The sequence below is a fragment of the Ranitomeya variabilis genome, chromosome 1, assembly GCF_051348905.1.
Source record: "Ranitomeya variabilis isolate aRanVar5 chromosome 1, aRanVar5.hap1, whole genome shotgun sequence".
In the NCBI taxonomy this organism is placed as follows: Eukaryota; Metazoa; Chordata; class Amphibia; order Anura; family Dendrobatidae; genus Ranitomeya; species Ranitomeya variabilis.
In genome coordinates this window covers 749,695,640-749,720,056 of record NC_135232.1, presented here as the reverse complement: position 1 = coordinate 749,720,056, position 24,417 = coordinate 749,695,640, and the positions used below count along the sequence as shown (strand labels likewise).

At 41.6% G+C, this 24,417-nt stretch overlaps 1 protein-coding gene across 1 annotated transcript in view; it reads left to right on the top strand.

The window, feature by feature from the left end:
• Window positions 1-24,417, top strand: part of CACNA1S (calcium voltage-gated channel subunit alpha1 S) — a 422,207-nt gene that overhangs the window by 168,870 nt on the left and 228,920 nt on the right. The window contains exons 7-12 of the mRNA XM_077270340.1: window positions 1,479-1,582; window positions 1,677-1,825; window positions 3,059-3,140; window positions 3,228-3,388; window positions 10,551-10,776; window positions 13,251-13,458. Of these exons, the coding sequence (XP_077126455.1) occupies window positions 1,479-1,582; window positions 1,677-1,825; window positions 3,059-3,140; window positions 3,228-3,388; window positions 10,551-10,776; window positions 13,251-13,458 (930 nt within the window). The remainder of the gene's footprint in view (window positions 1-1,478; window positions 1,583-1,676; window positions 1,826-3,058; window positions 3,141-3,227; window positions 3,389-10,550; window positions 10,777-13,250; window positions 13,459-24,417) is intronic.

Here is a 24,417-nt window from a genome sequence, read left to right as displayed (position 1 = left end):
AATGGCATGTCAGTTTTAGCATTTAGTGAACATGGTAAAAAACAAAACAAAAAAACAAGTGTTTAATTGCACTTTTTTGAAATTTCACCACACTTGGAATTTTTTTTCTCTTTTTCCAGTATAAAATATGTTAAAAACAATCATGTCTTTCAAAACTACAACTTGTCTGCAAAAAACAAGCCCTCACATGGCCATTTTGACAAAAAAAAAGGTATGGCTCTTGGAAGAAGGGGAGCAAAAAACGAAAACACAAAAATACTTCCGTCATTAAGGGGTTAATCAGTAGATAGAAAAAAAAATATTGAGAGTCCTCAGTGGTTGATACATTTTAAATGGCTAACTGTTAAAAGAAGAGATTTACCTGTGACAAAGTAGTTTTGTAGCCCTGATCACAGTATTATGGACATTAAAATATAAATATTGAAAGGTAACTTACAATCCAAGAAAAGTTTTAGATAACACACACATGACAACTGTTGAGTGTTGACACAATTAAAGCAGAAATGAATGTGTCCTGTGGATTAATGTCAGTCTACATCAATGAAGGATTGTGCTCCTCAAACCTTGTTGGGAATCTCAACCATGGACCAGACCTTAGTCAGAAGACACCTTATCTATGGACTGCTATAATATCTAATACCACAACTGTTTGATAGTTCTGCTTCAGATAACTTTACTGCACTATCCTGTGCTGTTGTGTATAAATATGTGACTACAAATTTTGTGTGAAATCCTGCTTGATGAACATACTTTAGTAGTCTCGAAAGCTTGCTATTTATTACCATCTTTTCAGTTAGTTATGAAAAGGTATTAACCATTAAGGACTCTGAATTCTATTATTTACCTAAAAAGCTACTATATTTGGGTTCAGTGTCAGACTGGGGAGGACTAGGACTCACCACTGGTCACCAGTAAACAACTTCGGGCCCCACTTTGCTTCACTCAAATGTGACATTATCCTCAATCACAAATTTATGTAGTAATGAACTGGGTAGATTGTTAAATTAAATAAGATGCTGCCTTTGTCTGTACATAGTGATTCATGTATATTGTACCAAATACTGCTCATATAAGAGGGGACCACCGGAGGATTCTCCTGTTCTGCTGTGGGCCAATTCAAGGCCTGCACGGGGTTATTTTTCATATTCAATCAGGATTTGCAGGAAAATCCACAGGGGAAGATATCTGCTACATCTGGACATATGCCTCAGTCAGCCATAATGGGGGCACATTTTAGCATCCAGATTACAACTGCATGTCTTTATTTCCAGTCTATTTTGTTGTCAAATCTGTTCATAAAAGATTTGATTGGGCAGGGACTTGCAACTGTAATACAGATGCTAAGTATAACTGTCTTACGGCCATCGGAATGAGACCTAATATTTTGTTTTCTTAGCTTCATAACTTTTTTTTCACTGATTTGGTGCTTTTGAACAAGAATTATGAATATTAAATGGAGAATACTCTTTTCTGTTTAGGTAAATGATGCAATTGGAAATGAATGGCCTTGGATTTACTTTGTAAGCCTTATTCTATTGGGATCCTTCTTTGTGCTAAACTTGGTGCTTGGCGTCTTGAGTGGGTATGACTTTCAACCTTTTACCTAAGTATGATAATATATCTTTAGTCAGATGTTTGTTATGTTTATATTAGTATTTTCTTCTTTCTCTTTGCAGTGAGTTTACAAAAGAACGAGAAAAAGCCAAATCTCGTGGCGCTTTCCAAAAACTGCGAGAACAGCAGGCTATGGATGAAGATTTACGAGGTTATTTAGACTGGATCACTCATGCAGAAGTAATGGATCCAGATATGGAACCAAGAGATGGTAAGGATAAAGAAATGACTCTTAGTCACTGAGTTGTTTTGTGTGTCTGCACTGTTAATGAAGCACCTGCCAGGGCCTAGGGGTTACTCAGTACTGGGTCCAGTGGTCATTAAAGGGGAAGTCACGGTGGCAGCGACCCGGTCCATGGCCCTGGGCATCCAAATTAAAGGGAACGACTTTAAAGTGGTTATTAGAATAAAAAGTGTTCATGACACCAACTGGGGTATTCGGTCAAGGGTGACCGAGGCTGCGTAAAGGGGTCCTCTGGGGAGTGATGGCACTGTAGCAAGGATGGTATGGCTTTCCATAGGTGAAGCTGGGTCCCCAGAGCTCCCGGTGCATTTGGCAAAGATAGTGTGGTGCCAGAAATAATCAGAGGACACGGGGTTGCAGTCTCTTTACCTGTTTACTGGTACATGGCCACAGTCCAGGGTATTGGTTACAGTTGTTGGTGAGGTCCGGTCGGCCAGGAAGCGATTATGGATCCCTTTATCCAGGTGAGGTTATAAGCCTTCCTTCTAGTGCTGTAGGGCAAGACCCTTGCTGCCTATGGTTTCTTTCAAGGTTCTCTCTTTACCTGTCCTAAGACAGTACCTGCATGGTAGGCAACGCAAGCCTTTTTACAGGTGTCTCTCAGATGACTCCGGGCTCTGTATGTTGCTGTACCTTCAGGTGTGGGTGCAGACAGACGACCTAGAATCTTCTGCCCTCCAGTTCTGCTATGGGACATACAGTTCCACACAGCCTTGTGCTCTCGGTGCCAGGTTCATGCGCTTCAACATAGAAGGAGCTCAGTCACAGCTTCCTTCTAGCTCCTTGATTCTTCTGTGCTTATTCCCTCTGGTATGTTACAGGTGCAATGCTGTCTTCTTCTTCTCTCTGACTTGGAGCTGCAGCACCACGTGGCTGCACGGCCCCAGCTCCTGCTCACTTCTCTCAGTCTCACAATCTCCAGACTTCACACCTTCACTGTTTGCTACAGACTTCCTTCTCAAACTGCCTAACTCCTCCTCCAAGCCAGAATATATATCTAGGGAAGCTACCCTGAAACCTGGTTTCAAAGCTCCCCCTTCTGGCCTGGAATCAGAACATGTTGCATGTATGTGCCACCTGTTAAAGGGATCCTCCTCGCTTCCAGGCATGGCATCACCCTCCCCGAAAGGAAAGCGACACCACTGAAACAGACAGTTTCCTGGGGTGTTAAATTAATGTTTCTTTTTATCTGTATTTTAGGGCTTCTACAGTTAGAAGAGGATGGCTCTGAAACCGAAAGTCTGTATGAAATGGAGGGAATCAATAAGGTTATCTCCTTTTTGTAAGTGAACTCTAGTGTTACACAACCTAAGCAATTTAAAACTATAATTATACTACATGTGCATAATATGTTGACACTTGTATTTAGTCGGCAGTGGCGCCAGTGGCATCGCCTACTTCGACGAAAAAGTCGTGCTCTTGTGAAATCTAGATTCTTCTACTGGCTTGTTATCATAGTTATTCTTGTAAACACTATCACCATTGCAACTGAACATCACGATCAACCAGACTCACTAACAAGGGCACAAGGTAAGTAGCAATTCACATTGTGATTTTACTTTATGCAATGGTAGAACTAGCCAGTTGTGGAAAATGTGATAATTAAAAAAAATAAATATAAATATATATATATATATATATATATATATCACTATTAGTTATGTGTGCCTTTTATAGGATATGGTAGAACATAAATAGAAACATGCTTATTACCCAAAATTGGTCACGTTTGACCGCCTTGCCTCATAAAAATCAGAATAAACCTCATTTCACAAATCTGACTTTTGTGGTGTGAGTTGGGATTGTAATGTCTGGATTGACCGCAGGTATCCTTACCCGAGCTCAATGGCTTCATATATGCTCATGAGGCTGTTGGATTTCGAGTTAGAAGACCCTTAGCCCGGCCAGACATCGGATGGACCGTGTGAAAATATGACTCTAGCTGAAAAAAAAAAGTTATGGCTTCTGGACTGCACCAAAAGAAAAGTTAAAAAAAAAATATGGCCTGTCATAAAGGCCAAAACTGTCTGTGTTGCCAAGGGGTTTATATTGGGAAAGTTAAGACCTCCAAGTAAATAATGTGCTTGAAGAATATGGAGAGCAACCTTACATTTTTTTGTCTCTCCAAATGAAAGAAAAAGAAAATGTCTAATGGCCTTTAGCCAGATTGGCATTGTTTGTAGGATATATAAAAATGTTGGTATTTCAATAATTTTTAACCTCCTCATATCACAGCCTATATTCCACCAGAATAAATCCCCAGATCTACGTCCTTCTAAAGAACCTAATAACTGTAAGATACAATATTGTTACGCTCCAGGAAGACATCCAGGCCTCTCTTAATCCCCTCGACTGAGTTCGCCATCACCACCTCCTCAGGCAAGGAATTCCAGATTCTCGCTGGCCCAACAATATAGAATCCTCTTCTATGTTGGTGGAAAAACCTTTTCTCCTCCAGACACAGAAAATGCCTCCTTGTGACCGTCACATTCCTTGGTATAAACAGATCCTCGGAGAGATATTTGTATTGTCACCTTATATACTTATACTCTATATGGTTATTAAATCGCCCCTCAGTCATCTTTTTTTATTTGAAATAAAAACAAAACACACTTTTATATTTATATTTCAAAATAACAAACACACCACCTAGTGCCCATTCCATTAAAGCCCTCGTCTCCTGTAATAAATAGAAAATACAAAACTATCATATCCCTCACCTGTCCAACCTTCTGTCCCACGGCGTACTTGAAGCGATTGCCGTGGGACCACCACTGTGCAGGAAGACTACTGTACACAAGATGAGGTGCAAACAGCAAAGGGTAGATTTATTGGGAGGCAAGGAATGAAAGGAAGGAGGAAGATGCAAACAGGGGTTTACAATAGCAAAAGACAATGTACATGAGTTATCTTGTCCGTAAAATAGCGCGGTGCTCCAACAATTACAGACTCAGAATTTGTCTCACAAGCAACTTTAAACAATAAACAAATAACGATGCTACTCTATGTATAACCTCCCTGGCCTTTACTAAACAGGCCACACGGCTCCCGTGTACTGATTACTGAAGCCTGCACTAGGCCCTAACAGGTGCACCAAACAGGAACAGACTCACGGTGATGTTGGGGACTCAGGTACAGTCCCAGGGGGGCCCCCAGAAGTCCAACACGGTGGTGCGCACGGCTTCCTGTCAGCTCTGCAAAGCGTGGTCTTCTCCTTGCTTCTGGATCCTAGGGATGCTCCTGGAAACTGTAAGTCCCCTTCTCAGTATCTTCGTGGCTTCACAAACTAGCACAGGACAGCCACCTTTGCTGAACCCGGAAAAGTCTTGCAAATTTCACAAAACGCACTACATCCCAAGCTGTGGGACCTTTCTTGCAGCAAACAGCACAAAGTTCTCTCTAGCAGCTCCAGCTCACACACGCTGCTCCAGCTCCACACCTGCACTCTGCACCGACCAGTTCATTACGATTAGAGCAGGAGAGAAGCAGAACATTCCATCACACCAAACAAGGGGGTGCAGCCTCTTAAAGTGACAGCGTGTTCCTTACTGTCCTTAACAGCACCACCCTCTTACATAATCATTGTCTGGGATAAACCGTTTTCAACCTGGATGGTTCCAAGATGCGACCATCCAGGCTCACAACCACTGGGCAATGAGTTGCTGCAAGCACAGCTGTTATGGACTGACCTGGTTTGGAGCAGTGGTATTGCAACCACTAGGGACAGCAGCTGCAGGTAGCGTAGTCAGGGATAGCCAGAAGTCGGTACACAGAAACAGCAATATAATTTGAAGGATAAGCAGGAATCGTAGTCAGGGATAGCCAGAAGTTGGTACACAGGAACAGCAATGTGGTATCTTTGAGGATAAGCAGCAAGTGAAAGGAAGCTTGACTAGAGGCTGGTAGCTCAATAATCTCACAAGGAATGGAGTGCTATGCCAGGTCTTAAATAGGGTGTTCAATCAGGATGGAGCCAATCAGAAACACAGGGTGGTGAGCAACAGGAACTCAGGGTGGAGACCCTTCAGAAACAACACAGGTACAAGTATTTGGGTTAGCACAGAACTGTCCAGTAAGCTGAATAGCTCAGTGGGAAGAGCTGCTCTCTGGTGCACAGGAGCTGCTGGGTTTGAATCCTGACAGCAGCCTCAGTGACCAGCGGTGATGTAACTGCGGTTACCGCTGGTCACTGAGGCTACATACCCAGCCAGACCCCTGAACTGTGGGGACCTTGATAAGATCACTGCTAGCACAGTGAGGAAGTGCAGTGGTGAGTTCACCAGGAGAAATTGAACTGCGGTGAACTCACCACTGCACCCTGAGACTTTTTGTCACTGTGATAGCAGTGATCTTTCCAAGGTCCCTGCAGTTCAGGCATCTTGGCACCATCCAGGTTGAGAACTGTTTATCCTCAGATAAAGATTTCCCACATGGATGATGGTGTCAGACAGGTGAGGGATATGGTTTTATTTTATTTTCTATTTATTACAGGAGATGAGAGTTTCAATGTAATGGGCTTTAGGTGAGTACAACTGTGTTTGTTATTTTGAAATAAAAATGGGAAAGTGTGTTTTGTTTTTATTTCAAATAAAGGACTTTATATTTGCTGTGTGTTTATTTACAATACAACTATGGGATTATTAATGGATGGGCGTCTTTTAGACACCTCTCCATTACTAGGGCTACTTTCACACTAGCATCGTTTGTAATACGTCGCAATGCGTCGTTTAGACTTTCATTAGCGACACATTGCGACGTATGGCCACACGTCGCAACCGTCGTGCGACGGTTGCGTCATGTTTTGGCGGACCGTTGGCACAAAAAAAGTTACATGTAACATTTTTTTGCGTGTCGTGTCCGCCATTTTCGACCGCGCATTAATGGCCGAAACTCCGCCCCCTCCTCCCCGGACATTACAATGGGGCAGCGGAAGCGTCGTAAGACTGCTTCCGCTGCCCACGTCGGGCATAACTTTTACAACGCGCGTCGGCACGTCGGGCCGACGCATAGCGACGGCCCTGTGCCGACGCTAGTGTGAAAGAAGCCTAAGCCATAGGCTTGATGTCACTGAACAATACAAAGGTGTCCAGTGACATCAATTATTTATTTAACCAATTTTAAAAAATGTCATGGGAACCCCCCCTATTCTTCATAACCAACCTTGCTAAAGCTGGCAGCTGAGGCTTGCAGCCCGCAGTTGCCAGTTTTGCCTGGCTGGTTATCAAAAATATGGGGGAACCCACACTGTTTTTTTTTTTTAAATTTTATCTAGAGTGCAGGTGGCGGCTGATGAATACTCCCATCAGCCGTCATCTGCTCTCGCTGTTATTATCGGCAGCAGGCGTCGGCTGATGGGTGTTGTAGCCCCATCAGCTGACGCCAGTGACCGGAGGTGAACTTTTTACCTCCAATCACAGCAGCAGGCTCACGCTGTCTTTTTACAGGGTCTTACAGCCGATCAGAGACAGCATTTGCCGCTCTGTCATGCACATGACAGTATGGCAAACACTGGATGTTATGGCCATCCATTCAAGTGAAGGGGGTCCAGGTTCGGGCTCGGGTGCTGTTCGCTCATCTCTAGTCATAGCTTGTTTCACTCTCTTGTCACAGCTTGTTTCACCTTCCTGACCAAGCTAAATTTTTCAGTTCTGACTAGGGTCATTTTATGTGGTAATAACTTTGGAATAATTCTTTATATCCCAGTGATTTTGAGATTTTTTGTGATAAATTGTACTTCATGATAGCTGTAAGTTTAAATCAATATAAATTGAGATTTTTTTAATGAAAATATGAAAAAGATTTTTAAAAAATGTGAAAAATTCACAATTCTTTTACTCTCTGCCATCAAAACAAATAGTCATACCACACAAAGTTATTAATAAACCATGTTTTCTTCATGTTATCATCATTTTTGAGACTTTTTTTGTTAGAACGGTTTTAAAATTAGCAGTAATTTTTAATTATTCCAACAAAATTTACAAATCCTATTTTATAGGGACCATTTCACTTCTGACCCTTCAGGTGATTCACAGGAATAATAGCACAGTGGACCAAAATAATGAAAAATGATGTTTTTTTTGCTAAAATGTTGCTTTAGCCCCATATTTTCCATTTTCACAGGAGAAAATGTGCCACAAAACATCTGTGCATTTTCTCCTCAGTACACTGATGCCCCATATGTGGTGGAAAACTACAGTTTGAGCACATGGAAGGTCTAGGATGATAAGGATCGCTATTTGACTTTTAATTTGCAGATTGGTCCGGGATAGGCTGCGAACGCCATGTCACACTTGAAGTGCTGCTATGGTGGCAAAACAGCAGAAAACCCCCAAAAGTGACCCCATTTTGGAAACTTCACCACTTAAGGAATTTAACTAGGTGTGTGTTGTCAATCTTGAATCCACCGGGGCTTCCCAGAATTTTTAAACATTGGATTGAAAAATATTGCATTAGCCCCAAATATTTAATTTAAAAAATGATAAAAGGAGAAAATGGACTGCACAATTTGTTGTACAATTTCTCCTTCGTACAACCATACCCATTATGTGGTGGGAAGCTACAGTCTGGGCACACAATAGGGCCCAGAAGGGAAGGAACGCTATTTGGCTGGAACTGACTGCAGACTCCATGCTAAATCAACAGTAATGTCCTACAAGTAACTTTATTTTGGAAACGAAACCTTTCAAAGAATTTATCTAGGAGTTTGGTGAACAGTTTAAACCCAGAGGAGCTTAACAGAATTGGGACATAAAAAGGAAAAATTAAGGGTTTTTTATACAAAAATGTTGCTTTAGCCTCAAAGTTTTATGCTGACAAAGGTAACAGGAGAAAGTGGACAGCCCAATTTGTTGTGCAGTTTTTCCTAAGTATGCTGATGCCCATATGTGGGAGAAAACACATGGCAGGGCTTGTAAGGGAAGGATCGCTATTTGACTTTTCAAGCACAAATTTGTCAGAAATAAACTGTGGGCTCCATGTCACTGTCACATTTGAAGAGACGATATGGTGCCAAAACAGCAGAAACCCCCACACGTGACCTTGTTAGGAAACTACACCTCTTGAGGAATTCATCTCGGGCTGTAGTGAGCATTTTAAACCCACAGATGGTACACGGAATTTTGTAACATTGGTCTGTGGATGTAGCAAATTTAATTTTGTCTACTAAAACGTTGTTTTAGCCCCAGGTTTTTAATTTCAAAAGCACTTTTAGAAAAAATAGCAGTACAAGAGTAGTTCTTATTTTTGTTTTTTACAAGGTTCACTTTGCGGTATGTGATTAGTCGACTTTATTCTTAGGGTCGATGTGATGTCAGCGATATCAGATTTCTATATTTGTTTTATGTTTTTCTGCTTTTACCCAGTAAAAATGTCTTTTTATAAAAATAGCTTTTTTTGTCGCCATATTCTAAGAGCTGTAACTTTTTTTTATTTTTTGGCGAACCTAGCTGTATGTGGGCTTATTTTTTGTAGGACGAGTTGCAGATTTATTTGGTACCATTTTGGGGCACATAATTTTTTTTTATAGCTTTTTATTCAGCTTTTATTCAGACATAGAATGAACAAAGCCCAGCAATTCACTTACAAGTTTTATATTTTTTGTGTGCAGCTCGCTGTGCGGTAAAAGTAATAAAACCAAGTTGTTCTTCAGATCAGTATAATTGATAAATATTTGGCATTTTCATTTATACCATTTTTCTTTTTAAATATGACTTTTTGATCTTTTTGTTCAATTTTTTGTGTGTCAGCATGATGAAAAAGCAATATATATATTTTTTTTTTAATGGTGTTTGCTATATGTATAGTTCAGGTCATTCTGAAAACGTCTATGCCAATTACCAATTATATGTACTTTAAAAAAAAAATGTTTTAACACAAATGCTAAGCTTTTAGTGGTGAAACGGCTTTTTGTGATATGTGTGTGCTTTTTTGTATTACATTTTTTACTTTTTTTTACATTTTTTAAAACCTTTTTCAGTTAGTCCCACTGTGAGACATGTATATTTTTTACTTTGATTGCTGGTTTCACACATTGAAGTACTCATGTATTGCAGTGCATGAAACCTATCTTTGATTCACTGACTGTGCCTGTTACACTCTGCTCATAGCTGGATCAAACAGACCACCGTACCCTGGGGTCATGCAATGACCTCGACGTACCATGGACATGATCAGCAAATGGGGCTCAGAGGCGGTCAATCCTGTCAAAAGTGGTATTTAACCCCAGTTTAACCACTTAGATGCCATTGTCACAATTGAAAGCAATAGTGATGGGGTTAATCTTCCACGGTCAATTCCAAAACTCGCCAGAGCCAGTGTTGCAGTGTGTCAGTTGCCCTCAAGGGGGGGTTGTGGCACTATCCACTTATTCCCAATCGGCATTTTAAAACTGCGATGGAGTAAGACCCCTTAACGGACACCATTTTAATGCATATTGGTAGTCGCTAAGGGGCTACAAATTGGCACTATGGCTTAGGATCCCTTATTGATTATGCTTGAAAAATGTGTATTGGTCATCATAAATATGTCATTTTTATGTTTCTTTAAGCAAGTTTTTCTACTACACTAATAATACTCTGCATACATATAGAGTTTAATCATTAATTAAAATGCAACTCCAGCGTTAGGAGTAACATTTGGTCATATAGTTTAATTGTGGAGTTTGAGGAATATACTAATTCTATTTACTTTTCAGATATTGCGAACCAGGTATTGCTTGCTTTGTTCACAATGGAGATGATCTTGAAGATCTATGCACTTGGTTTCCAGTCATATTTTATGTCTCTTTTCAACCGGTTTGACTGCTTTGTGGTATGCACAGGACTTCTCGAAATCCTGTTAGTTGCCAGCAACATCATGTCTCCACTTGGAATATCTGTTTTGCGGTGTATACGACTTCTTCGAATATTTAAGATTACACGGTAAGCATGTTTGTGTATAGCTAAATTAATATCAGTATTATTCATTGAAAAATTAATTGAAATTAAATATACGGTAATGGCTTTCGAAGGTAATTAGTGCTTGGAGTTTCAAGTTTTTGTTTTTTCATCTACTTTTTTTTAGTCTGACAATAGTTTTTCAATGGGATTGAGATCTGAGTTTTTCCCAACTATAGACCCAAAATTTAATTCATCCATTTGTTCTTTTTACTTGAAAAAGCAACTACCAATTTGCTCCTGGATAACTGGGAGAAGTTGCTCTCTGGGGAAGCTTAGATACTGTGCTTTATTAATTGCAGTAATTTTAGGCAAAATTGTAGGTGAGCATATTCCTTTGGATGAAAAGAAAATCCATCTGGACTGCAAAAAACTGTGGTAAAGTTATTTTCTCTGTTGAAGCCCCTTCAGACTGTTTAAGACACCTGGATTAATGAGTGGAAGCAAAGGAAAAGGTGTGCGCTAACATGAATCCTGTATCACACTAACAGTAGAGCATCCTGAGACCATTCATGTGTGTGGTTGCTTCTCATGCAAGAGAGTTGGCTCACTCACAATTTTACCTAAGGGGTCATAATCATCTGCCAAAAAAACATACGCGTGCAATCTGATAAAAAAATCAAATTGCACGCTAACAAATCTTAATCTATGAGTTATAGCTAATCTGCTATTTTTTTCTCAACTGAAATTGGACTGAGAAAAAAATCATAGCATGCTACAGTTTGCCTCGTATATCGGATGAGACTCGCCAATGCAAGTCAATGGGTGTGATAAATAAATTGAACGGCCCTCGGACCACGCGAGTGCTGTCTGAATTTTGCACACCCATGTCCTTTGAAAAGCTGGCACTTCAGCAGACGCGTACAGTAAAATCACATCGTTACCTGACAAAATAGAATAGATAGAATAGATATATACAACATATATTAGAATAGATATATATAAAGATGTCAGTCACATATATAATTAGTGCAGTATGTGTGCAGCTTACTGTACATGTATTTTTTTACTTACTAAATTATTTTCTGAAAAAAATGGCATGGGATCCCCAACATTTTATTAACCAGCAGAGGGAAAGCAGACAGCTGGGGTCAGATGTTTATAGCCCGGAAAGGGGGTAATACCCATGGAGCTTCCTAGGTTATTAATATCAGCTCACAGCTGTATACTTAGCCTTTACTGGCTATTAAAATGGGGGACCCAAAAAAAAATGACATAGGTGCCCTTAAAATTAATAACCAGTAAAGGCTGGGCAGGTGGCTACAAGCTGATATTAATAGCCTAGGAAGGGGCCATGGATATTGCCTGCCTCCGGCTAAAAACATCAGTACTCAGCTGCCCCTGAAAAGGTGCATCTATAAGATGTGCTAATTCTGGCACTTAGCCTCGCTTTTCCCACTTACCCTGGGAGTTGATATCACCTTTATATTGACATAAAGCCCAGATGTTAGTATTGGAGAGGCGTCTATAAAACGACCCCATTACTAATCCCATAGTCCATTAATTGAAAGACTGACACAGATTCCTTTAATCAATCTTAATTAAACCATACTCACATCATCGCCTATTCCAGGGACACCATTGTCCCCTGCAGGAGAATTAAAATATCAAACAACAATATTCCTCACCTGTCCACTGAGAAAATAATATTCCATTTGTCCATGATGGGTCTAGCTCTGCTACATCTAGATGGCAGGCTGCATTGTTGCATGATGCCACTATACAGCCTGTCATCCAGCAGAGACACTGAGCAATGTCTGCTACCACTGCTCATTTACAGAAGAAAGAAACTGGGAAAGAAAAAGCACAGTAGGGTCTTATCCGATGACAATGGAGTATCAGGGAAAGGAGAGATACACTCACCTAGCTAGGTTGCTAAATGGCAACACATAAAAAGCATATAAAACAGCTGATGTACAGATACTGGTCAAGAGGACGACCAAAGATATAGAGAGAAAGACGAAGGTATCACTCATTCGCTGCTGATATCAAAATATCGGTAAAATTAAAATATTTATTTAGACAGGTTTAAAAGTCAACACTTTTCAAGGTCACGCAGGACCTGTTCATCAGGACTAAACCTGGGTAGGCATTGACAAGCATCATTTGGCACAAATAATTACTAATAATAACGTGTTAAATGTTAAATGGTTTGAAAGCTTTTTTCATTTTTAAGATATTATACCACAATGTATGGTATGATATTTAAAATTTAGATTTAATCTTGACCATTAGTTGTATTTTCTCTTTCCCATGTTTATAGGCGTTGACAAGCATCATTTGGCCCAAATAATTACTAATAATAACATGTTAAATGTGAAATGGTTTAAAAGCTTTTTACATTTTTAAGATAATATACCACAATGTATGGTATAATATTTAAAATTTAGATTTAATCTTGACCATTAGTTGTATTTTCTTTTTCCCATGTTTATATTCTGCTTTTTTTTATACTTCAGATATTGGACATCACTAAACAATCTTGTGGCTTCACTGCTCAACTCTGTCCGCTCCATTGCATCACTTCTACTTTTGCTTTTTCTCTTCATGATCATCTTTGCCCTTCTCGGCATGCAGATGTTTGGTGGAAAGTTTGATTTTGAAGACACAGAAATAAGGAGAAGCACTTTTGATACCTTCCCACAAGCGTTGATCACAGTTTTCCAGGTACTTTTCAGATATAGGTGAAGCAAAAGATAATGGGGCTGAATAGCTATGTTAAGAAATGTCTTCTTTTTGCAATATTGTAGACAAAAAGACATGTCACCAACTTCAGACTTCCTTCACTGCATGGGACATACAATCTTGAGAGACTGTATTGAAGCATAATATTATACATTGGTAAAGGTTTTATATTGCGCTATTTGCTTTTAACCCCTTAACGACGAGGTATTTTTGGTTTTGCATTTTCATTTTTTGTTCCCCTTCTTCATAGAGACATAACTTTTTTATTTTTTGGCAAAAATGTCCATGTGAGGGCTTGTTTTTTGCCGTGTGAGTTGTACTTTTGAACAAAACCATTGGGTTTACCATGGCGTACTCAAAATGGAAAAAAAAAATCCAACTGCTGTGAAATTCAAAAAAGCACAATCCAACAGTTTTTTTTTTACCATGTTCACTAAATGCTAAAACTGACCTGCCATTATGATTCTCCAGGTCATTACAAGTTCATAGACACCAAAAGTGTCTAGGTTCTTTCCTATTTAAAGGGAATCTCTCACCCCCCAAAATTCGAGAATGAGCTGCGGCCACCGGCATCAGGGGCTTATCTACAGCATTCTGTAATGCTGTAGATAAGCCCCCGATGTACCCTGAAATATAAGAAAAACGAGTTAGATTATACTCACCCAGGGGCGGTCCGGTTCAGTTCGGGTCCGATGGGTGTCGCATTCCGGGTCCGGCGCCTCCCATCTTCATGCGATGACATCCTCTTCTTTTCTTCCTGCCGCGGCTGCTGCGCAGGCGTACTTTATCTGCCTGTTGAGAGCAGAGCAAAGTACTGCAGTGTGCAGGCGCCGGGCCTCTCTGACCTTTCCCGGCTTCAATGGTAGAAGCTGCCTTAACCTGATCGGCTCTGCTACATACAGGCGATGATCAGATCACGTGTATGTAGCAGAATTGGTGACTTGCTATGAGCCTATGAGCAACGACCACTGGCAATCCGGCAGTGACAACCGTAGAGGTCTGCTGGAGACCTCTGGTTGTCATGCCAACCCATTGGTGACCTGCAATCACATTTCGGGGTCACCGATCGGTGGGATTTCCGGCACGCTTGCCGGAAGCGCGCATTAAATGCGGCTATCAGAGTTTATCTAGTTAACAGCCGCGGCTGTTAGAGGCACATGTGCCGGAAAAGATGTGGGCTCAGTGTAGGAGCCCACATCAAAGGGAGGGAGTCCGACATTGGCGTACTATTATGCCCAATGTCGGAAAGGGGTTAAACAGGAGTGCGGTATGTCTGTGGATACTTGATAACTATAGAAAAAAATGAAACTACTCCAAGTGATTGCTGTATCGTGGACCTGCCCTGTTCATTAAAATAGGCTACTTGCCTGATACCTAAATATTCAACAGCTTTCCCGGCAGGTACAGAGGGGAAAATAAGTATTTTATACACTGCCGATTTTGCAGTTTCCCACCTACAAAGAAGAGAGAGGTCTGTAATTTTTATCATAGGTACATTTGAACTGTGAGAGACAGAATCTAAAAACAAAAAAAAGCATAAAATGAATATATATATATATATATATATATATATATATATATATATATATATATACAGTATATATATATATATATATATATATATATATAACTAGCTGAAGAGCCCGGCGTTGCCTGGGCATAGTAAATATCTGTGGTTAGTTATAGCACCTCACTTCTCTTATTTTCCCATCACGCCTCTCATTTTCCCTATCACATCTTTCATTTTCCCCCTCACATCTCTCATTTTCTCCCTCACACCTCTCATTTTCCCCCTCACTCCTCTTATTTTCCCCCTCACTCCTCTCATTCCCCCCTAACACTTGTCATTTCGACCTCACATCTGTCATTTTCCGATCACTCCACTATTTTCCCTCACTCCTCTCATTTTGCACTCACACCTTTTCATTTTTACCTCACACCTCTCATTTTCACCTCAGTATATACATGTTTGTCATCACCCTTATATATAGTATACACCTGTATGTCATCTCCTGTATATAGTATATACCTGTATGTCATCTCCCCTGTATATAGTAAATACCTGCTGTGTGTCATCTCCCCTGTATATAGTATATACCTGTATGTCATCTCCTCCTAAATATAGTATATACCTGTATGTAATCTCCTGTATATAGTATATACCTGTGTGTCATCTCACCTATATATAGTATATATCTGTGTGTCATCTCCTCCTGTATATAGTATATACCTGTATGTCATCTCCTCCTATACATAGCATATACCTGTATGTCATCTCCTCCTGTATAAACTATATACCTGTAGGTAATCTGCACCTGTTATATAGTATATACCTGTGTGTCATCTCCTCCTGTATATAGTATATACCTATATGTCATCTCCTCCTGTATGTAGTATGTACCTGTATGTCATCTCCTCCTCTATATAGTATATACCTGTGTGTCATCTCTCCTGTATATAGTATATATCTGTGTGTCATCTCCTCCTGTATATAGTATATACCTGTGTGTCATCTCCCCTGTAAATAGTATATACCTGTGTGTCATCTCCTCCTGTATATAGTATATATCTGTATGTCATCTCCTCCTGTATTAGACCTCGTTCACACGTTATTTGGTCAGTATTTTTACCTCAGTATTTGTAAGCTAAATTGGCAGCCTGATAAATCCCCAGCCAACAGTAAGCCCACCCCCTGGCAGTATATATTAGCTCACACATACACATAATAGACTGGTCATGTGACTGACAGCTGCCGGATTCCTATATGGTACATTTGTTGCTCTTGTAGTTTGTCTGCTTATTAATCAGATTTTTATTTTTGAAGGATAATACCAGACTTGTGTGTGTTTTAGGGCGAGTTTCGTGTGTCAAGTTGTGTGTGTTGAGTTGCGTGTAGCGACATGCATTTAGCGACTTTTGTGAGATGAGTTTTGTGTGGCGACATGCGTGTAGCAACTTTTTGTGTGTCGAGTTGCATGTGACAGGTTAGTGTAGCAAGTTGTGTGCAGCAAGTTTTGCGCATGGCGAGTTTTGCGCGTGGCGAGTTTTATGTGGGGTGCCTTTTGAGTATGTGCAAGTTTTGTGTGAGGCAACTTTTGCATGTGTTGCAACTTTTGTGCATGTGGCAATTTTTCCGCGTGTGCAAGTTTTGCGTGTGGTGAGTTTTGCACATGTGGCGAGTTTTGCACGTGGAGAGTTTTGCGCGTGGCGAGTTTTGAGCGGCGACTTTTGTGTTTCGACTTTTATGTGGCGAGGTTGGTGTATGTGTGGTGAAATGTGCGCTGAGGGTGGTATACAGTGGGGCAAAAAAGTATTTAGTCAGTCAGCAATAGTGCAAGTTCCACCACTTAAAAAGATGAGAGGCGTCTGTAATTTACATCATAGGTAGACCTCAACTATGGGAGACAAACTGAGACAAAAAAATCCAGACAATCACATTGTCTGTTTTTTTAGCATTTTATTTGCATATTATGGTGGAAAATAAGTATTTGGTCAGAAACAAACAATCAAGATTTCTGGCTCTCACAGACCTGTAACTTCTTCTTTAAGAGTCTCCTCTTTCCTCCACTCATTACCTGTAGTAATGGCACCTGTTTAAACTTGTTATCAGTATAAAAAGACACCTGTGCACACCCTCAAACAGTCTGACTCCAAACTCCACTATGGTGAAGACCAAAGAGCTGTCAAAGGACACCAGAAACAAAATTGTAACCCTGCACCAGGCTGGGAAGACTGAATCTGCAATAGCCAACCAGCTTGGAGTGAAGAAATCAACAGTGGGAGCAATAATTAGAAAATAGAAGACATTCAAGACCACTGATAATCTCCCTCGATCTGGGGCTCCACGCAAAATCCCACCCCGTGGGGTCAGAATGATCACAAGAACGGTGAGCAAAAATCCCAGAACCACGCGGGGGGACCTAGTGAATGAACTGCAGAGAACTGGGACCAATACCAATGTAACAAGGCCTACCATAAGTAACACACTACGCCACCATGGACTCAGATCCTGCAGTGCCAGACGTGTCCCACTGCTTAAGCCAGTACATGTCCGGGCCCGTCTGAAGTTTGCTAGAGAGCATTTGGATGATCCAGAGGAGTTTTGGGAGAATGTCCTATGGTCTGATGAAACCAAACTGGAACTGTTTGGTAGAAACACAACTTGTCGTGTTTGGAGGAAAAAGAATACTGAGTTGCATCCATCAAACACCATACCTACTGTAAAGCATGGTGGTGGAAACATCATGCTTTGGGGCTGTTTCTCTGCAAAGGGGCCTGGATGACTGATCCGGGTACATGAAAGAATGAATGGGGCCATGTATCGTGAGATTTTGAGTGCAAACCTCCTTCCATCAGCAAGGGCATTGAAGATGAAACGTGGCTGGGTCTTTCAACATGACAATGATCCAAAGCACACCGCGAGGGCATCGAAGGAGTGGCTTCGTAAGAAGCATTTCAAGGTCCTGGAGTGGCCTAGCCAGTCTCCAAATCTCAACCCTATAGAAAACCTTTGGAGGGAGTTGAAAGTCCGTGTTGCGAAGCGAAAAGCCAAAAACATCACTGCTCTAGAGGAGATCTGCATGGAGGAATGGGCCAACATACCAACAACAGTGTGTGGCAACCTTGTGAAGACTTACAGAAAACGTTTGACCTCTGTCATTGCCAACAAAGGATATATTACAAAGTATTGAGATGAAATTTTGTTTCTGACCAAATACTTATTTTCCACCATAATATGCAAATAAAATGCTTAAAAAACAGACAATGTGATTTTCTGGATTTTTTTGTCTCAGTTTGTCTCCCATAGTTGAGGTCTACCTATGATGTAAATTACAGACGCCTCTCATCTTTTTAAGTGGTGGAACTTGCACTATTGCTGACTGACTAAATACTTTTTTGCCCCACTGTATGTGTTCGAGCACGTGGTAGTGTGTGGCGCATTTTGTGTGTGTGTTCATATCCCCGTGGTGGTGTGGTGATTATCCCATGTCGGGGCCCCACCTTAGCAACTGTACAGTATATACTCTTTGGCGCCATCGCTCTCATTATTTAAGTCCCCCTTGTTCACATCTGGCAGCTGTTAATTTGCCTCCAACACTTTTCCTTTCATTTTTTCCCCATTATGTAGATAGGGGCAAAATTGTTTGGTGAATTGGAAAGCGCGGGGTTAAAATTTCACCTCACAACATAGCTTTGACGCTCTCGGGGTCCAGACGTGTGACTGTGCAAAATTTTGTGCCTGTAGCTGCGACGCCTCCAACACTTTTCCTTTCACTTTTTCCCCATTATGTAGATAGGGGCAAAATTGTTTGGTGAATTGGAAAGCGCGGGGTTAAAATTTCACCTCACAACATAGCCTATGACGCTCTCGGGGTCCAGACGTGTGACTGTGCAAAATTTTGTGGCTGTAGCTGCGACGGTTCAGATGCCAATCCCGGACATACACACATACATACACACATACACACATACACACATTCAGCTTTATATATTAGATTAATAAAATTAAATGATTTTTAAAATAAATAATTTGCATTTTATTGCATGAAATAAGTATTTGTTACAATAGAAAAACAGAACTTAATATTTGGTACAGAAACCTTTGTTTGCAATTACAGAAGTTAGATGTTTCCTGTAGTTCTTGACCAAGTTTGCACACACTGCAGAAGGGATTTTTGTCCACTCCTCCATACAGATCTTCTCCAGATCTTTCAGAGTTCGGTGCTGTTGCTTCGCAACATTGAGTTTCAGCTCCCTCCAAAGACTTTCTCTTGGGTTTTGGTCTGGAGACTGGTTAGGCCACTTCAGGACCTTGAAATGTTTCTTACGGCTTCACTCCTTAGTTGTCTTGGCTGTGTGTTTTGGGTCATTGTCATGCTAGAAGACTCAGCCACAACCTCTTCAATGTTCTTACTCATTGAAGGAGGTTGTTGGCCAAAATATCGCGATTCATGACCCTATACAGGACCCGATACATGACAGCCATCCTGTCACCTTTGCATTCTCTCCCCCAAAGTATGATATTTCCCCCACCATGCTTCACAGTTGGGATGGTGTTTTTGGGGTTGTACTCATCCATTTTCTTTCTCCAATCACGGAGAGTGGAGTTGATACCAAAAAGTTCTATTTTGGTCTGCTCTGACTACATGACCTTCTCCCATGCCTCCTCTGGATCATCTGGATGGCCATTGTCAACCTTAAAATGGGCCTTGACATGTGCTTGCATAAGCAGGGGGAGTTTGCATGCTGTGCAGGATTTAAATCCATGACGGTGAAGTGTGTTACTAATGTAAATATTTGATACTGTTGTCCCAGCTCTCTATTGACTTGGTCCTCCCGTGTAGTTCTGGGCTGATTCCTGACCTTTCTCAGAATCATCCTTACCCCACGAGGTGAGATTTTGCATGGAGCCACAGACCGAGGAAGATTGACAGTCATCTTGTGCTTTTTCAAATTTCTAACAATTGTGCCAGCAGTTGTTGCCTTTTCACCAAGTTGCTTGCCTACTGTCCTGTGGCCCATCCCAGCCTTGTGCAGGTCTACAATTTTTGTCCCTGGTGTCCTTAGACAAATCTTTGGTCTTGGTGGAGAGGTTGGAGTGTGACAGATTGAGTGAGTGTTCAGACAGGTGTCTTTTCTACAGGTAATGAGTTCAAACAGGTGCAATTAATACAAGTAATGAGAGTAGAGTAGCAGGGCTTAAAGAAAAACTAACAGGTTTGTGAGAGTCATAATTCTTACAGGTTGGTAGGTGATCAGATACTTATTTCATGAGATAAAATGCTATTTAATTGTTTAAAAATCATACAATGTGATGTTCTATTTTTTTTAAGATTCTGTCTCTCACAGTTGAAGTGTACCTACGATAAAAATTACAGACCTCTCCATTCTTTGAAAGTGGGTAAACTTGCAAAATCAGAAGTATATGACATACGCGTACTTATTTTCACGACTATATATATTTCCTGTAGGTTGTGGGAATGCTACTCACTCACTTGGATGTGTGGTAAGGTAACACAGGAACCGTTTCCATTTAAATTTCCAGGCTGCTTTATTGGTGCTTCATAAACCATGCCACAAGCAAAACAAAATAAACGGCCTTTCAGTGCAGGCAAAACAAAGTAAACAATTCCAACAAAGTCACTTTAGAGACAGTCCAGGACATACAGGCTTTATAGCATACAGTGTACTGGCTCAATCTGAAGACATCACACAGGAGGTCTTTTTACCTCCACACACAGCTCATGTGTCAAACAGGATCCATTTTAACAAATAAACAACCACACCCACAGGTGTGGTTTGTGGGCAGCAAGACCCACCCATCTCTCAGGCTGCCCATAAACATCACCCAGATGCACAAAAACTACCCTCTTAGTACTATGTGCACTAAAGCATTACTCCAGATTTACATTACAGAACACTTTCTTGATCCATTCCTTCCATCAACCATGTGTCCGGTAGACACCTTACTTCCACCCTCTCCCTAAAGCCGTGGGGCTTGGCACTTTCTACCACTAGATACAGGATTCTCAAGAGGGCATCAGCATTACTGTGTAGCTTCCCATATCTATGTTCCGCATGGAAGCTGAAATCCTGCAGGACTAGAAACGAGTACCCCAAACATTTTTCCCCTTATTCTCCTTCATCCACCTGAGTGGGGCTTGGTCTGATAGAATCGTAATGTTTCCACCTCCCACTTTATGGCCAAGGAATAATTGTTCTCACGTGCCAACAGCTTCCTACTCAGGTAGAGAAATGGATGCTCCTCCCTGTGTATCTCCTGAGAAAGATTTAGGACCACTCCTAATCCGACTTCTGAGGCTTCTGTCTGCAGTACAAATGCCTTCATAATGGCAAAGTTTGGGAGGAACCTTCTGTAGTACCCCACTATTTACAGAAAGGCTCAAACATGCTTCTTTGTCTCAGCCAGTTTTGGATTGCGTCCACTTTACTGATCTGAGGTTTGATCTCGCCTCTACCTACTAAATATCCTATATAGAAAAAAAAAAAGCAGAGCAGCACAACAAGCAAAAAGGAGTATACATAATTACATAATTTAACAATAATCATAAAAATAAGGGCATAATCCCTCTTGATATGGAGTATACATCAAGTGTCAGATATCATTCATTTGTGCATATCTACACTCACCGGCCACTTTATTAGGTACACCTGTCCAACTTCTTGTTAACACTTAATTTCTAATCAGCCAATCACATGGCGGCAACTCAGTGCATTTAGGCATGTAGACATGGTCAAGACAATCTCCTGCAGTTCAAACCGAGCATCAGTATGGGGAAGAAAGGTGATTTGAGTGCCTTTGAACGTGGCATGGTTGTTGGTGCCAGAAGGGCTGGTCTGAGTATTTCAGAAACTGCTGATCTACTGGGATTTTCACGCACAACCATCTCTAGGGTTTACAGAGAATGGTCCGAAAAAGAAAAAAAATCCAGTGAGCGGCAGTTCTGTGGGCGGAAATGCCTTGTTGATGCCAGAGGTCAGAGGAGAATGGGCAGACTGGTTCGAGCTGATAGAAAGGCAACAGTGACTCAAATCGCCACCCGTTACAACCAAGGTAGTCCTAAGAGCATCTCTGAACGCACAGTGCGTCGAACTTTGAGGCAGATGGGCTACAGCAGCAGAAGACCACACCGGGTACCACTCCTTTCAGCTAAGAACAGGAAACTGAGGCTACAATTTGTCCAAGCTCATCGAAATTGGACAGTAGAAGATTGGAAAAACGTTGCTTGGTCTGATGAGTCTCGATTTCTGCTGTGACATTCGGATGGTAGGGTCAGAATTTGGCGTAAACAACATGAAAGCATGGATCCATCCTGCCTTGTATGGAGCATCTTTGGGATGTGCAGCCGACAAATCTGCGGCAACTGTGTGATGCCATCATGTCAATATGGACCAAAATCTCTGAGGAATGCTTCCAGCACCTTGTTGAATCTATGCCACGAAGAATTGAGGCAGTTCTGAAGGCAAAAGGGGGTCCAACCCGTTACTAGCATGGTGTACCTAATATAGTGGCCGGTGAGTGTATATATATAATTGTCTAAGGGTCACTTCCGTCTGTCTGTCCTGGAAATCCCGCGTCTCTGATTGGTCGAGGCCAATAGGCCTCGACCAATCAGCGACGGGCACAGTCCGGCCAAGAATTAGTCCCTCCCTACTTCCGTCCAGTCAGTGCCCGGCGCCCGCTCCATACTCCCCTCCAGTCAGTGCTCACACAGGGTTAATGGCAACGTTAACGGACCACGTTATGCCACAGGTAACGCACTCCGTTAACGCTGCTATTAACCCTGTGTGACCAACTTTTTACTATTGATGCTGCCTATGTAGCATCAATAGTAAAAAAAATCTAATGTTAAAAATAATAAAAAAGCAAAAAACCTGCTATTCTCACCTTCCGTTGTCCGCCGATGTGCGCGCGGCTGCCGCCAGCTTCCGTTCCCAGAGATGCATTGCGAAATTACCCAGAAGACTTAGCAGTCTCGCGAGACCGCTAAGTCATCTGGGTAATTTTGCAATGCATCTCTGGGAACGGAAGCTGGCGGCAGCGGCTCGCGCATTGGGACAGCTTCACTGGACGACGGAGGGTGAGTATATAACTATTTTTTTTTTAACAGCTCACACTGCTATATACTATATGGGCTGTGTTATATACTATGTGGCCAGTGTTATATACTGCGTGGCTCATGCATGCATATTCTAGAATACCCCTGTGACGTTGTCTGTGAGATACCACATCCTGGGCTTGTCTGGCGGCAGTTTGTTGTGGTGTCTCCTGTTCCCGATGTTGACGTTTTCTTGCTGCTGCTGCTGCTTTTCTGTCATCCTCATTGTCGTATTTTCGTTTACGACCCATTCTAAGATAGAAACACAGGGAGATGCCGCCCATACAGGGGGACGCAGGCACGCACCCTACACAATGGCGGCACTTGACAGCAGTGGAGGACAATGATGATTCCAGAATTCGCGGCAGACTGTGCCCGTCGCTGATTGGTTGAAAAAAGAAAAGCAGAGCAGCACAACAAGCAAAAAGGAGTATACATAATTACATAATTTAACAATAATCATATAAATAAGGGCATAATCCCTCTTGATATGGAGTATACATCAAGTGTCAGATATCATTCATTTGTGCATATCTACTATATAATTGTCTAAGGGGTACTTCCGTCTCTCTGTCTGTATGTCCCGGATATTCATTGGTCGTGGCCTCTGTCTGTCATGGAAATCCAAGTCACTGATTGGTCGTGGCAAAACGCCCACGACCATTGCCATGACCAATCATCGATGGCCATAGTCTGGCAGCGAAATGGCTGCTGCTTTACTGCCCTGCAGTCAGCGCTGAGCGCTCACACAGGGTTAATGCCAGCGTTAACGGACGGCGGTGTAACGTACTCCGTTAACACAGCTATTAACCCTGTGTGACCATATGCAGCATCAATAGTAAAAAGATCTAATGTTACAAATAATAATAATAATAGAAAAGGTAATTCTCACCTTCTGACGTTGCGCGCTGTCCTCGGCAGTGCAAGCGGCAGGTTCCGGTGCCAAGGATGCTATGCGAGAAGGACCTGCCATGACGTCACGGTCATGTGACCGCGACGTCATCACAGGTCCTGCGCTCATACCAACCCTGGGATCGGAAGCTGCCGCGTGTACCACACACAGGCGCCAGGACTTCAAGGGGCCTTCGGAAGGTGAGTATATGTTTATTTTTTATTTTAAGTCTTTTTTAACCACACATATAGTGCCCATATTGCTATATACTATGTGGGCTGTGTTACATACTGCGTGGGATCTGTTATATACTACATCTCTGTGCTATATACTATGCAGCTGGGCAATATACAGCGTGACTGTGCAATATACAATGTGACTGTCCAATATACTATGTGCTCTGTGTTATATACTACGTAGCTGTGCAAT